The sequence below is a fragment of the Peromyscus californicus genome, unplaced genomic scaffold, assembly GCF_007827085.1.
Source record: "Peromyscus californicus insignis strain IS unplaced genomic scaffold, ASM782708v3 Scaffold_15__1_contigs__length_86483966, whole genome shotgun sequence".
Classification (NCBI taxonomy): domain Eukaryota; kingdom Metazoa; phylum Chordata; class Mammalia; order Rodentia; family Cricetidae; genus Peromyscus; species Peromyscus californicus.
Genome location: NW_026294447.1, coordinates 49,298,135 through 49,312,421, shown reverse-complemented (window position 1 = coordinate 49,312,421; position 14,287 = coordinate 49,298,135). Strand labels below are relative to the sequence as shown.

The 14,287-nt window shown below is 44.0% G+C and overlaps 1 protein-coding gene across 6 annotated transcripts in view; it reads left to right on the top strand.

The window, feature by feature from the left end:
- The window catches only part of Ttc7b (tetratricopeptide repeat domain 7B), a 216,825-nt gene that overhangs the window by 46,396 nt on the left and 156,142 nt on the right, over positions 1-14,287 (top strand). For all 6 annotated transcript variants that reach the window (XM_052738772.1, XM_052738769.1, XM_052738767.1 and 3 more), the window contains one exon: positions 10,167-10,297. In XM_052738772.1, coding sequence (XP_052594732.1) covers positions 10,167-10,297 — 131 coding nt within the window. The remainder of the gene's footprint in view (positions 1-10,166; positions 10,298-14,287) is intronic.

The following is a 14,287-nucleotide window of genomic DNA, read 5'->3' as shown; positions in this document are numbered from 1 at the left end:
GGACTTTGGTTCATAAGATTCAATTTGAAACTCATTTTTATTGCCTTGCTGGGATTGGGCACTGAATTCACTGCTGTTAGCTGCTCAGTAAAAGATACTGCCAGAGGGCTTTGTAGTTACAGGGAACAAGGGTCAAAGCATGGTGACTTTATCATTTGTTAGCTGTGGAGTCCTGAATCCAATCGTATCTCTAAGATCTGTGAGCACCTTCGTTGTAGGGTAGCTGGAGTTCAGAAACTGCTCATCAAACCCCAGGCATAGTGCAAGGTTCTGAGAAGGAACTAGCCAAATGAACCTTGATAGTATGGGTCAGTCTTATACCCAGAGAAGGCTGAGGGCGCTCAGATATAGCTGCACATGGAAGAACTCTGTAGTCCTGTCTAAATAGAGCACTACAGAGTCTGGGCATGTTGTGGGGGGCTCTCAGCCTGACTCTTTGCTGTCCAGAACCCTGTCCAGTAGTGGCTTCCCCCTGGTCTTCTGGCCCCTAGTACTACCTCAGCTTTCAACACTACCCCCTGACAGCCTGGGAAGGGCATGACCCCCCAGCACAGGGCTTCTTCCCCAGTACCTGGGCTGTTTGAGTGTCCACTTCTGCCTCTTCCACAACATGTGGGCCAGTCACATAATGTCTCAGACATTCCTCCTCCATATATTTAGGATACAGACAGTACCTACAGAGTGTTACTAAATAACCACTGTGTGTGGAAGAGCTTTGAGAGCAAGGGGTGTACCATCCAAATGATTTTATGGTTATTAGTTCACAGAAGGGCTTGCCAGATACCAATCCCTCTGTGGAAACTTCATCCGGTGGCAGGGAGATGGACCATAGGCTGGGTGGGTATTCTGCATTTTTGAACAGCAGTAATGTGGTCAGCCATACTTATTACTAATGCTTTAAACCTGGCCTTTGTTGTCAAATAGCATTTTGTTATGGCTTGGCTGTGGCTTAAGTGTGTCCTTCAAAAAGTTTGTGTGCTGGTTCGCAGGGTGATAATGTTAATCAATAATAGAACCTCACGATATGGGAGCTAATGGAAAATGATTAGATCATTGGGGCACCACTCTTGGAAGGTGTAGATGTAGCTCTTAAGGGACCAAGGTTTCTGTAAGAGTGGGTGGAATGCACTTGGTCCTTCTTGTCCCACCGTGACCTTTCTTCTTCCACGATGCTGTTGCCCGCCTTGTTGGGGTATAGTTAGAGGTATCTCTTATCAGAGCTGAGACGATGCTAGCACCATGTTACTGAACTTCAGACTGAACAGTCGGCTTTTCTGTCTAGTACCTGGTCTCTGATGTTTAATTGCTGCAAGAGAGCAGATAAATACACACTAAATTTCTTCCCTTTTGCATACAGCTTGATTTTGGAGAGACAGATATTACTGCGGTCTTACAGAGGCGTTGGCATCATAGAAGCTATTTAGCAAGTCTGACACCCCCTGCCTTTTGATTATGCATTTCTCTAGGGGGAAAAAAGAAAGTCACTAAAAACACTGCTGAAACCGACTGCTAAACTGACAAGACCCCATCTAAATTCTAATGGGAGCCAATTTGGGCCCTGACCTCAGGACTTCACCTCTCAGACAGTGCTGATGTGACTCTGACACTTGAAAATTCGTGTGTCAGTCCAGAGGCCCAGCTTTAGACAGAGCACTAAGTATTCTGGAATTGATTTGGTATGCTGTTAGGATTCTGCCCTTGCATGTCCAGTGCGTGTAGGATGAAAGGTATAGTATTGGGGGAAAGAGGAGCAACCATTAGTCCGACACCATGAGGGCCTTCTGCAAGGCCAGGGGAGATTCCTTACTGTGCACTCATGCAGTTCAGACCTTAAATGTTAGAAACTGGATATTTAGATCACGATCCCACCCAAAGCATTGCACCTCCTTTGCTGCAGAGGGTAGGTGGTAGAGCTGGTTTAAATGTCCGTACTAGCCATGTGTGACTGTTGCTTGTAGACTCAGAGGACTGGCTTTGGCGTTTTGGAACCTAGTAAAACACAAGAATAATCAGGTTGTATTGAACAGATTTGGTATTTCTTTGACTCAGAGGCCTTGGCATGTCTCTGAACAGCTTGGTCATTGCCATGGGCATTAGCGGTCAGAGTCCAGCTACAGGAACATGATGTCAACCAGTGGAGCCAAGTTTTCTTGACCTCTTAATATATTCTGGGGGATTGGTTTTCCTTGTATTAATTAATTAATTAATTAATTTCCGCTCTTATGTTGTCTGGTTGCTTCTTATCCAAGAAAAGAGCAGACTATGAAACAATTTCTCTTTTTTTTCCTGGTCATTTTTAATTTTGTACCAGTGAGTGTTTAAAGAACATTCCAAAGCTGTAACCAAGTACTTGCTCACTTGCTTTGGAGTAGTTCTGGGGCTATTGTGGTAAATGAGGAGTCTGTCCTTTTTTGGTTTTTCAAGACTTTTGGTCTTTCTGTGTAGCCCTGGCTGTCCTGGAACTCACTCTGTAGACCAGGCTGGCCTCGAACTCACAGAGATCCACCTGTCTCTGCCTCCCGAGTGCTGGGATTAAAGGTGTGCACCACCACCACCCGGCTCAGTGGATGTGATTTTATGCAGAGTAGATACTGCAAAAGAAAAGATTAGTGAATTTGGAAACAAAGAGGAAAAAAAAATTTAAAATTGAAGAGGGAAATTTTCTAAGTGGAAAGATTATAGAATTTAACCCTTGTTCTAATTAGAACTGTCAATTTGACACAGCCCACAGTCACCTAAGAAGGGATGATTGAGGGATAACTGGCTTACAGATTGGCCTGCGGGCACGTCTGTGGGGATTATCTTGGTTGATAATTGATATAGAAGGGCCCAGCCTACCATGGGTGGCACCATTCCCCTGGCAGGTGGTCCTGGGCTGTATAAGAAAGCTAAGTAAGAGTAGGGCAAACTGGCCGGGCGGTGGTGGCGCACGCCTTTAATCCCAGCACTCGGGAGGCAGAGACAGGTGGATCTCTGTGAGTTCGAGGCCAGCCTAGTCTACAGAGCGAGTTCCAGGAAAGGTGCAAAGCTACATAGAGAAACCCTGTCTCGAAAAACCAAAAAAAAAAAAAAAAAAAAAAGAGTAGGGCAAACAAGCAAGCAGCATTCCTGCATGGTTTCACTTCCAGTTCCTGCCTGAGCTCCTGCCCTGACTACCCTCAATGATGGACTGTGGCATGGAGGTTTAGGCCTAAAAGATGCTTTACTCTAAGTTGCTTTTGGTCAGGGTGCCTTTTACACAACAAGAGATCAAACTAGAATATAACAACTGTGTGACAATGCGAGGTGACTTGATATACGTGTAATTAAAGTCACCTAGGAAAGGAAACAGGGAACATAAAAACTGTGTTTTTATCTTTGTGTGTGTGGGATCTGTATGTTGTCATATGTGTGGCTGCAGGCATGTGCTTACTACAGGGCACATGTAGAAGTTTGAGACAACCTTGGATGTTGTTTCTTGCCTGCTACCTTGTATGAGGTCCATCTCTTGTTTTCCCACTGTGTATGCCATGAGCTGGCCCGCAGACTTGTAGGGGTTCTTCTGCATATACCGTGAGCTGGCTTACAGGCTTTGGGAGGCTTCTCTGTCTCTGCTTCCTGTCTCTCTGTAGGAGTGCTGAGACTATAGGCGAGTGCTACCACATTTCTGTTCTGGGCATCTGAACTCAGGATCATGGCAAGTATTTTACCCACTGAACCATCCCCTCAGCCAACATAAACGTTTTTGAAGAAATAATGACTAAACACTTTTTAGTTTTTACAAAACTGTAAATACTTGGTTCTAGGAACTCAGAGAAGCCAAAGTACTTCATGATACAAACTGTTCCCAGCCAGTGATGAAGCCAGAAAGAGACCCATATAATGAACAAACACGAGGGTGAGAAGCAGGACTCTTTTCAGGAAATGTGGACGCGAGAAGTCAGTGGAGCAGCATCCTTAGAGGAAGATTGGGGGGAAGCAAACCACGAGCCTTGAACTCCCTTCCTAGTGAAACAGCTCCAAAGATGAAGATCAATCTCCCAGACATAATGCAGCTAAGAAGTCAGTGGGAGGAGGCCATCCCACCAAATATATTAAAGGAACCACCTTGGGCAGAAGAAAAGACACCAGAAGAAAATGTGGATCAACACAATGAATGTTTGGCACAGAAGAGCCCAACTGTATTGCTGAAGATAGAAGAGGAAGTTTCTCTAAAATATAGTTGACCACTTCATACAAATACTAGCTCTAAGGGGACAGGTGAAAGCATGCAGTTATAAGGGTTGTTCACAGTGTGTGAAGTCATTTGAAACAGATCATAGCAAATTAAAACCAAAAGCAACAGACATCATTTTTGCTAGTAAGTTAACAGGTAGATAAATAATGCTGGCTAAATAGAGGGCAGAAAAAGAGGGGAAAGAAACAGAACAGGGCATGTGGGACCAATAGAAATATCGGTAAATGTCACTGTGGGGATTTGTTTGGTTGGTTTTTCACTGTGTACCCTAGGCTGGCCTCAAATACATGATCCTCAGTCTGCAGAGTACTGGGATCATGGGCCTGTGTCACCATGTTTGGCTAAATGTAAATATTCCAAACACTAAAACTGAGAGATCATCAGAGTGTTGACTATAGAAAGTATTTTTTTTAAATAATGACACAGGAGATTGAGAGAAAAGGGGATGAGGAATGTGCTGTGGTTACACTAACCAAACGAGAATTGGAGGAGCCAGATAAACGTGGGCAAAGGTGGTGTTGAAGCAAAGAAGTCCATTAGTAGAAGTCTATTAAGGGATATAATAACAATTCTAAAGTTAATATACCCAGTAGCAGAGTTTAAAATACATGAAGAAAAACTGAAAAATCTTCACAGAGAAATGGGCAGATGTACAGTTATGCTCAACTCATACCCCAGTTTTAATAAATGTAGAGCAAGAAGACAGAGCAGAAAGTTATAGAAAGAAGCCCAGGAACACAGTGTGTTGACTTGATCCAACTGACCTTTGTATGGCATTCCACCTTACAACAGAATATACATTCTCTTCTAGCAAGACTTAGAAGATGTATTCTAGGTCAGAAACACATTGTGACAAAGTTAGAAGAATTCAGCTATGTTCTCTAATGCCTGTCAGTGTTACTCAAGATTATCTTCAGCCACTGATTGCAATACAAATGCTCACGTTTCAGAAAATTTATTCATGCTTACTGCTTATTACACAAAAAGACACAAACTAAAATCAATAACGGTAGAAGGCATGGAGGGAAGAGTTCAGGAAAGAAAAGGCTCTAACTTGGAGTTCTCCTCTCCCTCTGGAGTCCTGTGAGCAGCCTTCAGTTCTCCTAGCTATGAGTGTGACGGAACTCACCAGGCATTGGTGTGAGCATAGACAGTTTGCTGTAACAGAGGACAATCTGGAGATACACCCGTTGGTGTCCACATGATTTTCCTAAAAAGTATGTTTCATCAGGGAAGGAAAATCTTCAGTTATGTGCAATTAGAGAGCCGGAGGTCTATTTGCAAAAAGGTCAGTTCAATCTGTACCTTGCAGTATATGTGAAAATGATGGCAGTGTGGATCACACTTCTGTGTTCCAATTCTAGAAGAACATGCAAAGCAAAGCCTTGTTAGCCCAAATTCAGCCCAATTAAAGAAAACATGGATACATTGGATTTCATCAAAAGTTTATTTCTTCTATTTAAAAAATGGCCCCTTGCATCTGGGCCTCATGGCACCAGGTGGCTTGTAGTTCATCTCTCCACCCAGGGCAAGTGTCCTCTTAAAAAATGTAAGAAAAGCCGGGCGGTGGTGGCGCACGCCTTTAATCCCAGAACTCGGGAGGCAGAGCCAGGCTGATCTCTGTGAGTTCGAGGCCAGCCTGGTCTCCAAAGCGAGTTCCAGGAAAGGCGCAAAGCTACACAGAGAAACCCTGTCTCGAAAAACCAAAAAAAAAAAAAAAAAAAAAAAAAGTAAGAAAAAAAATTAAAAATTAAAATTAAATAAAAAGGAAGAAGAGGAATTCATAGAATAGAAATATTTCCAAATCACAAATCTGAACATCTGTATCTAAAATATACAAAAAACTGTCAAGTCCATAGGAAAATTAGCAACCATGTAAGTGGGTTAAACATTTTAATAGACAGTTGACTAAAGAAGATGTGTAGATAACAAATAAGCACAGAGCAAATGGATAGTTAGTCAGTGGTCATGGAAATATGACTCTCAACACAATGAGATGCGTTTTCCTGCACTCCGGGGGATGCTGTTTAAAAGGAGACAGTAGCAATGCCAGCTCTGTGGAGACAGGGCCCTTATACACTGCTGGCCAGATGCAGAAAGCTAAATCTAGTTTAGAAAAACAGTTTGGCAATAAAAAGTTAAAAAGAAACTTGTCATGTGATCCAACAATTCCACTCCTAGGTATCAGCCAAAGAGTATTAAAAGCATTTCTGTACAAGAAAATTGTCCATGAATACTCATACCTGCATTGTTCATAGTAGCCAGAGTGGAAACAACCTACTTCTGTAATGGGCAGTTGTATAGAAAATGCAACTATTGGAGCAATGAAAAGAAATACTATGAGAAGAGAAGTACCATGAAAAGAGTACTTGGATCCATTCAACTGAGTCAACTAAGCTTTGACAAGGAACAGAGGCAACTCAATATAGAAAGGATAGTCTTTTATTATTATTATTATTATTATTATTATTATTATTATTATTTTATGTATGAGTGTTCTGCATGCCAGAAGAGGGCATCATGTCCTATTATAGATGGTTGTGAGACATCATGTGGTTGCTGGGAATTGAACTCAGGACCTCTGGAAGAACAGCTGGTGCTCTTAACCACTGAGCCATCTCTCCAGCCCCAGAAAGGATAGTCTTTAACAAACAATGCCAGGACCTCTGAATAGAGATGAAGAAAAATTAAGGATAAAAACTCAGTCATAGACCTCAAGTATTATGTCAAAATAGATCATAAGTATCAAAGTAAAATGCAAAGCTATGAAACTCCTAGACGATAACACAGGAGAAAACTAGGTAACTTTGTATTTACCAATGAGGTTTAGTTATAATATCTAAAGTGCAATTAATGAAAGAAAAACGTTGATAAAATTGGAATTTAATGATGTTAACTGTGTGAAAGATGCCAGTAGAGGAGTGGAAAGAGAAGTGTTTGGCTTGGAGGGCTGGGGTATGGCTCAGCTGGTAAGTGCATGCAGTTCAGAGCCCTAGCCCCATATAAAAGCCTGGAAAGTGCTTACAATTTCAGCACTGGAGATAGGAGGGTCGCTGGGGCTTGCTGGCCTGCCAGTCTACCTGAATTGGCAAGCTCCAGGTCCAGTGAGAAACCCTGTCTCAAAAAGTGATGTGGAGAGATAGAAAAAGACACCCAATGTTGAACTCTGCCCACCCCAATACATGCATGCTCACCTACACACAGATGAACATATTTATGAATACACTCTATTTCAGAAGTCATAGGTTTTGAAAAAATATTTACAAAATATTTATGATAAAGAGCTTTCATTTGAAACATACAGAGAATACTTAAAACTCAACACTGGAACTCCCTAAATACCCCAATTGAAAAAGAGCAAAAAAATTAACTAAGCAGCATTTCAAATAAGATATGCAGGTGGCAAATAAGCATGAGAAAGCACTTGATACAAGTCATCAGAGAAGTGTAGATTCCTACAAGAGTGAGATTCCACTGTGCACCTATCAGACTGGCTAACTCCCAAAGCCAGCAACTCCAGTGCTGGGCACAAGCAGAGCAGCAGAAGCTTGTTCAATCCTGCTCTGAGCAAAGCAATACTTTCACCTTGGAAAACAGCGAGACTCTTGATCTGAGTCAAAAGATAAGAAGCACTGTGGGGTGGTTTCTTCCAAGACTATATCTTCAACAGAGTCATGTGACCTAGAAGTTGCACATCTTGGTATTTACTAAATTGAATTGAAACTTATGTCCACACACACACACAAAAGTCCTACATGTTTATAACTTCTCCAATAGCCAAAACTAAGCAATCAAGCAAACTATTCAATAGACGGGTAGGTAAGTGGAGTATTAGTTAGCAAGACAAAGAAATGAGCTAGTAAGCCATGAAAAGACATTGAGTGGAGTCCACTTTGAATATTAGTACCTAACATGATGTATGTCAGCCAGGAGGCTAAAGACTGTTATCTTTCTGGTTTGGGACCAATCACTTTCCTTATCATCATGGGTCTCCACTTCCTCAGCTCTACAAGAGAACTATCTGCCTCTTCCAATTCCAGACACTCTCAGACTTTTCAATGAGCTGGAGTGTACACCATGTCATAGGCAGTTGAGGCAGCAGAAATTGTAAAAAGTCTGCCACACCATCCCCTACCATGTCTTCTCCCTCTGCCTTTTGGTGGCTAAAAACTGAGTCTGATTTCTCTAGGCCAGTTGAAGATTGGTGGGCACTGAGGTTTAAAAATGTCTGCCCATCCTCACATTGCCATTTTTTTCAGCCTTTCATGCTTTTGTACATCTCAATCCAGAGCTCTACCCTGGTAAAGAGCCCCATCTATGAGAAAAATGTTTGCCCCATCTATGAGAAAAATGCCTCCAGACAGTGTTCAGGGTTTTCTTTTAGTCCAGAACTAAGAAATGATCCATGTGTTCTAATTACTCCTAAGCTCTTAGGCCTGAGTATTAATTTGAATGTGGTAAGATTTCCCTAGTTTCTAAATAATGCTCCCTCAGGGCATTGAAAACTTATTCCAAGGCATGCACCATTGACCCAAAGACTTTCTACTAGCTGCCACCTCTTAAAAGATTCCACATCTCCCCAGTAGCACCACTCTGGGGCCATGCCTTTAACATAAAGGCCTTTGGGGACACTTAAGATCTAAACAAGAGCTGCCAGATTTGCTTATTTTTAAAAATTGTTGAAAAGCTTTGGGCATCATTGAGTGAGAGTCTTTGTAATAGTCAGGAACCTCCTGGGACAGGGTCAGTAGGAGGTAAGGCCTTTAGTTGACTGCTATAATCCCAAGGGAGCTGCTGGTGTACTTCCAGTCCAGTCTGAAGGCCTCGGAACCCAAAGACCTAGTGGCATAGGTTTCAGTATGAGAGCCAGCAGGCCCTGGGCCAAGGGGAGCCAGTGCTGCTGTTCAGGCAGGAAAGGGCCATGCTTTTCTCTGTCCTAGCTATTGTCCTGGTCTATTCAGGTGACTAGATGAGGCCTGCCCACTTAGGGAAGGCAACAGGCTTACTCAGTTGCTGGGTCCTGCCCGACTATCTAACAGTCTTGAATGGAGGAGTGAGCATTAAGACATAATAGATATGAAAAATAGAGACACAGAATAGCATCTGGAGGACTCTGAGTCAATACCACAGTCGCCCTGAGTTTATGTCTCAGGGCCTTTTTATACCCAAAGCAAAGTGGGCAAAAGACCTCCACCTCTCAGTGACATCATAGTTCAAAGTACAAACAAGTGTAAACACCTCCTTAATTCTCAAGACATCTGGTAACCATGCCTTTGGCAAAACATCCTGTTATTCATCCTTGAAGGGCAAAACAAGCTCGGACTCTCTGACCTTGAGTCAAGATGAAGTAAGGCCACACTATGGAGTCTCTGTGGGCCCCCACACTCAGTTTACCAACCCGTGTGTAATGTAAATCTCATCCAGGAACACCCTACAGACACACCCAGAATGTTTGTCCAAATGTCCTAGCACCCCATTGCCTGGTCATGCTGATATAAAAAATGACCACCATATTCTTCAGGACTGAAAGCTCATGGTGAAGGGCCCTCTCAAGTTCAAACTGAATATCAAGCTGAAATAGACCGCTGCGTATTGTGAGTGGTCCCTTCTGCACCTGTAAATGTTCCTTCTGGTTCTTCATTTTGAAGTTCCACTTGTCTTTAAGAGAGAGGACAGTCAGGGTGTGGTATCACATGCCTTTAATTGAGAGGCAGGCGAGAGGCAAGTGGATCTTTGTGAGTTCAAGGCCAGCTTGGTCTACTTAGGGAGTTCCAGACCAGCTAGTCCTACATAGTGAGACCCTGTCTCAATGAAAGGAGCAGGGATGGAGGGGCCACTTCTGATAGCCTCTTACAGCGCAGACCATTTTCTGGTCCTCTAGAGCGATCCCTATAATTAAGGCCCATGAAAACCACCTCATCCAGTTGCTGTGTGTTTGCTTTGCTCTTAGGACTTTGTTTAGAGAAGCTGCCTGTCTCATCCTCTACCAGTAATCTCCATGTGGACCGGGAACAGGATGTCATCACCTGCTATGAGAAAGCTGGGGACATCGCACTCCTATACCTCCAGGAGATAGAAAGGGTAAGTAAGAACCATGTGTCTGTTCCAGCTGCTATCCTACCCCCACTGCACACCCAAATCTGACTGAGGGCAGGTGTAGCCTACCTCTGGAACACCTTTGACTTGTCTGCCTCTGTGTGCAAGCTCTGCTTGCATTCCTGAATGTTAGGGAGAAAATGGTCATAGGTGTGGTACTATGAAAATAAGTGGGTCGGTGTGTATATGCAGATACGACAATATGGGCTGTCCATACCTCTGGCACACTGAAATTGGCCAATTGCTCTTGTTTCCCTGTGTCTTAAAGATCTTTGCATGATCTTTGTACCAGTAGGTGTTCAGCAGGAGTTCGGGCAGCTTTACCTTGATAGTATGGCAGAGGCCTGCCAGGGACTTCACTAGGCTGTTCGTCTGCTGAGACTGTCCGGGGAGACCCTAGCAGTCAAGTGTTTTGGTCTGTGTCAGGGGAAGGAAAATGACAATTGACAAGAATGTCATACAAGCAGAGACTGAGTGAGCAGAGGAGGCTGGAGGCTGGAGGGGGTCAGGGATGGAGCCAGGAGGGACTAGGGAAGGGATCAGGGATTCAGTCAGGGGTGGGATCAGGGATGGACCAGAGAAGGGGTCAGGGATGGGGCCAGAGAAGGGGTCAGGGATTGGGTCAGAGATGGGGCCAGGAGGGACTAGGGAAGGGATTAGGGATGGGACCAGGGATGGAGCCAGGGAAGGAGTCAGGGGTGGGGTCAAGAAGGGGTCAGGAATGGGGCCAGAGAAGGGGTCAGGAATGGGACCAGAGAAGGGGTCAGGGATGGGGTCAGGGAAGGTGTCAGGGATGGGGTCAGGGATAGGTGGGCATCTTAACCTGTTCAGAAGGATCCTTGTCTTTCTAGTCTGTTCTTTACTAAGCTCCTTCACAGCCCAGCCTCAGTTTTCCCATCTATAAAAAGCTCATAAAAATAGTCTTGCCTCATGAAGTTCTCGCAAGAACTCTATAAGGTCATGTGGATAAAGACACTTAGTCTAGATCTAGGAACATGTTAGATTCTTGGTGTCACTGATTTGTAATGACAATAACTCCTAATAGTTTCTTCTGTAGCACTTTTGTGGTCTAACCAAAGCAGGACTGTAATCTTGGGTCCAAATACGCACCTGTGGGATTGTTTGAAACTAACCAATCTTGTAAGACTTGAACATGATCAGAAGGTGTGCTTGCCACCAGTTTTCTAGGTCTTGTTTGTCCATGATGACATGGACAAACCTCTTTTCCCTGCGTGTACAGATGGGAAGTAATTTTTACATAAATCATTTTATAATGTGGTGGTGGGTATGGGGAGAGTCAGAACTGTCTCTGAGCAGGGAAAGCAGAACGAGAATTGCAGAAACTGAGGAGTAGATGGGAACTGTGGAGAATCATTTGACCTGGGCCTAACTAGCCGTGGCTGTAAGACACAGTGTTGGGGAGGTCAGGTTGATATGGCTCTCTGGCCGGTGTGCTGTTCCCTCAGAAGGTTCTGTGAGGACTGAATTTTGTTGTTGTTATCATTGTCAGGGAAATGGTCATGCAGGCTGGGTTTGAAGTCTGTGTTCCTCCCCTTGCTGGCCTGCCATGGCCAGCATGTGGCTGTGGAGAGCTCCGTTCATCCCAGCTGAGCTCTGCTTCTGACCGTGTCTTGGCTCGCTCAGAGACCTTTATTTCTCAGCTTACTGTCCAGTTGTCCACTTTGGAGCTGCCCTTCCCTGACAAGGAGAAAGGGATTCATCTGTCCTACCTGTCTGCAGCGACACAGGAAGTGGCAGATGGGGTCTACTGCCTGTTGTGGTAACTCCCTGGTTACTGCTGAGTTCTTCAGCTGGACATCAAGGAGATCCATAGTCATGGAATTCTAAAGAAACCTCCCTTCTTCCCTACTTCCTTCCCTTTTTTGGATCATAGGAGTTAGATTTTGAAAAGAAAATTAAGGCCCCAGGACACCCAGCAGATTTGGCCAATTAGAAATCAACTCTTTGCTGACCCCCATACACTGCTCACCAGTTCATCTCCAGGCCACTGTGTGGTCACATTGAGCTGTCACCCTCCCACCTGACACACACCCTTACTTGTGGAAAGCACTCCACAGTACTGGATGTGAGAACCTCGGCTTCCAGATTCACAGTCGAGCACCATCTCCTGCCTCCATTAAATCTGAGCCTTTCTACATGGCTCTTCTGGCTCTGATTTTTCAGTAGCGTTTCTTTTATGTAAACTTTGGACCTGCCCATACTTGAGCAAAGAGAGAGGCTGACTGAGCCAAACATCTGTTTTGACTGCAGTAGGTACTCAAGACATTTTATGTTGGTCAGTCTAGAAACTGGGCTTCGTGGAAGTTCAGGGATTCATAGACCTTATTTGTTTTTAAAACTTGAACTCAGTTGACTTGATTTTGAACTTTTAAAGAGTTATGCTGGAGTGAAAACAAAAATTGACTCTGAAAGGAGTAAAAGCCTTGGCAAGCCCGGGACAAATAGTGCCTGCCTTCCCTTTGAGCCGTCCTAGGAAGAAAATCTGGTGCAATTTTTTGCGTTGCCGGTCACTGGGCAGAGGCAGTGTCTAGTGGCTTCTCCTGCCACTAGAGGAGGGAGGGAGCTGCTGTTTGTCATTATTTATTGGCATTTTATTTATGAGTGTTGGCTCTTAAGTTCATTCATTAACAAAAGTAAAGTTTTGGGAGGACTCTTGAGGTTATTGTAGAGTAGTGGCTAATGTTTTTCCAAATCTGAGGTCCTGCCATTCTCTGACTCTCCCTGGAGTTGGTCTTTTTGTTCACCCATGGAGGAGCTGTGCAGAGGGTAGTGAGTGACCCTTCAGAAAGGGGGCTCATCTTGCCTTCCTCTTGAGTCTGCTAGCTTAAGCTGTGAGAGGCAGCAGAGCAGTCCAATGGAGTGAGTTGGTGCTGGAATCTTGGTCAAGACTCCATTTAGCTGTGGAACTTTGAGGCATGTCACCTAGCCTGTCTGTGTTCAGGAGCCTCATCTATAAATAGCCTCAATAACTGCCATATAGTATTTCCTAGTGCATTGTTAGCACACAGCAAATGTTCATTACAACCTTTAAAAGTTGCAATTGTTTAGATGAAAATCTGAAATATTACAAGCACATTGTCTTGTTAGAAATGTAGAGACAAGTTTATGAAGCATCCTTTCAGGGTCATGGGATTCCCCCGTCTGTACTGAATCCTGCTTTTCCTGCTCCTGGGTTCTGGATTGTTCTTCACACCCAGATGGACCTTGGCCTGTTCATTTATTTCTTGTGCTTCATCTTTCTGTTTTCATAGCCGAACTAGTGGGACTGGAGTTGTCTAATTTTAAAAGCTTTGTTATCCAGGCTTCCTAGGGACAGTGCTATACCAGATAGCATGCTGGGTGCTGGCCCCAAATGTGGAGGGGGCTTAAGGGGGATGAGTCAGTGAAAGCTGTGTGTTCAGTGTTCGTTTAGGATTGTCCTTGTCAAGTGAGGGTTATAGAGCTATGGACCAATGATGTTCTGATAGTTTGTTTTCTGAAAGAGAATAAAATATAGCAAATACTGGCTGTAACATAATTTGATCAGATTAATCAAATATGAGCAAATAGCCTTAACAGTGACATGGGGTGCCTTGATTAGTTTATGTTCAGATAGTGGCAGCATGCCAACAGTAAATGAAGTGTTCTGCTCTGGAAGTCACTTCTGGTGGTGCAGTGGTATGGATAAAGATGACCTCATCCTTGCTGTCCTGACCCGAGCCCTGCTTTTGGCACATGAAGTCATCCTGTCTCCGGGCTTTACATACACCACCTGGCCAGTTGGTGTAGCATTCTAGAGCAGGAGCAGGGCCAGGGTGGAACTCTACCTTCTGCTGACAGTTCATTTCATCACGCCCAATTTTGGAAAAGAAGCTGAAGCTAAATTGCAAGGCACCTGTAACTATTCATGACCATTTTAGTGCTAAAGTTCCAAGAAGCAACACCAGGGATTGCAGAGCCAGCCCAGAGTCCTTC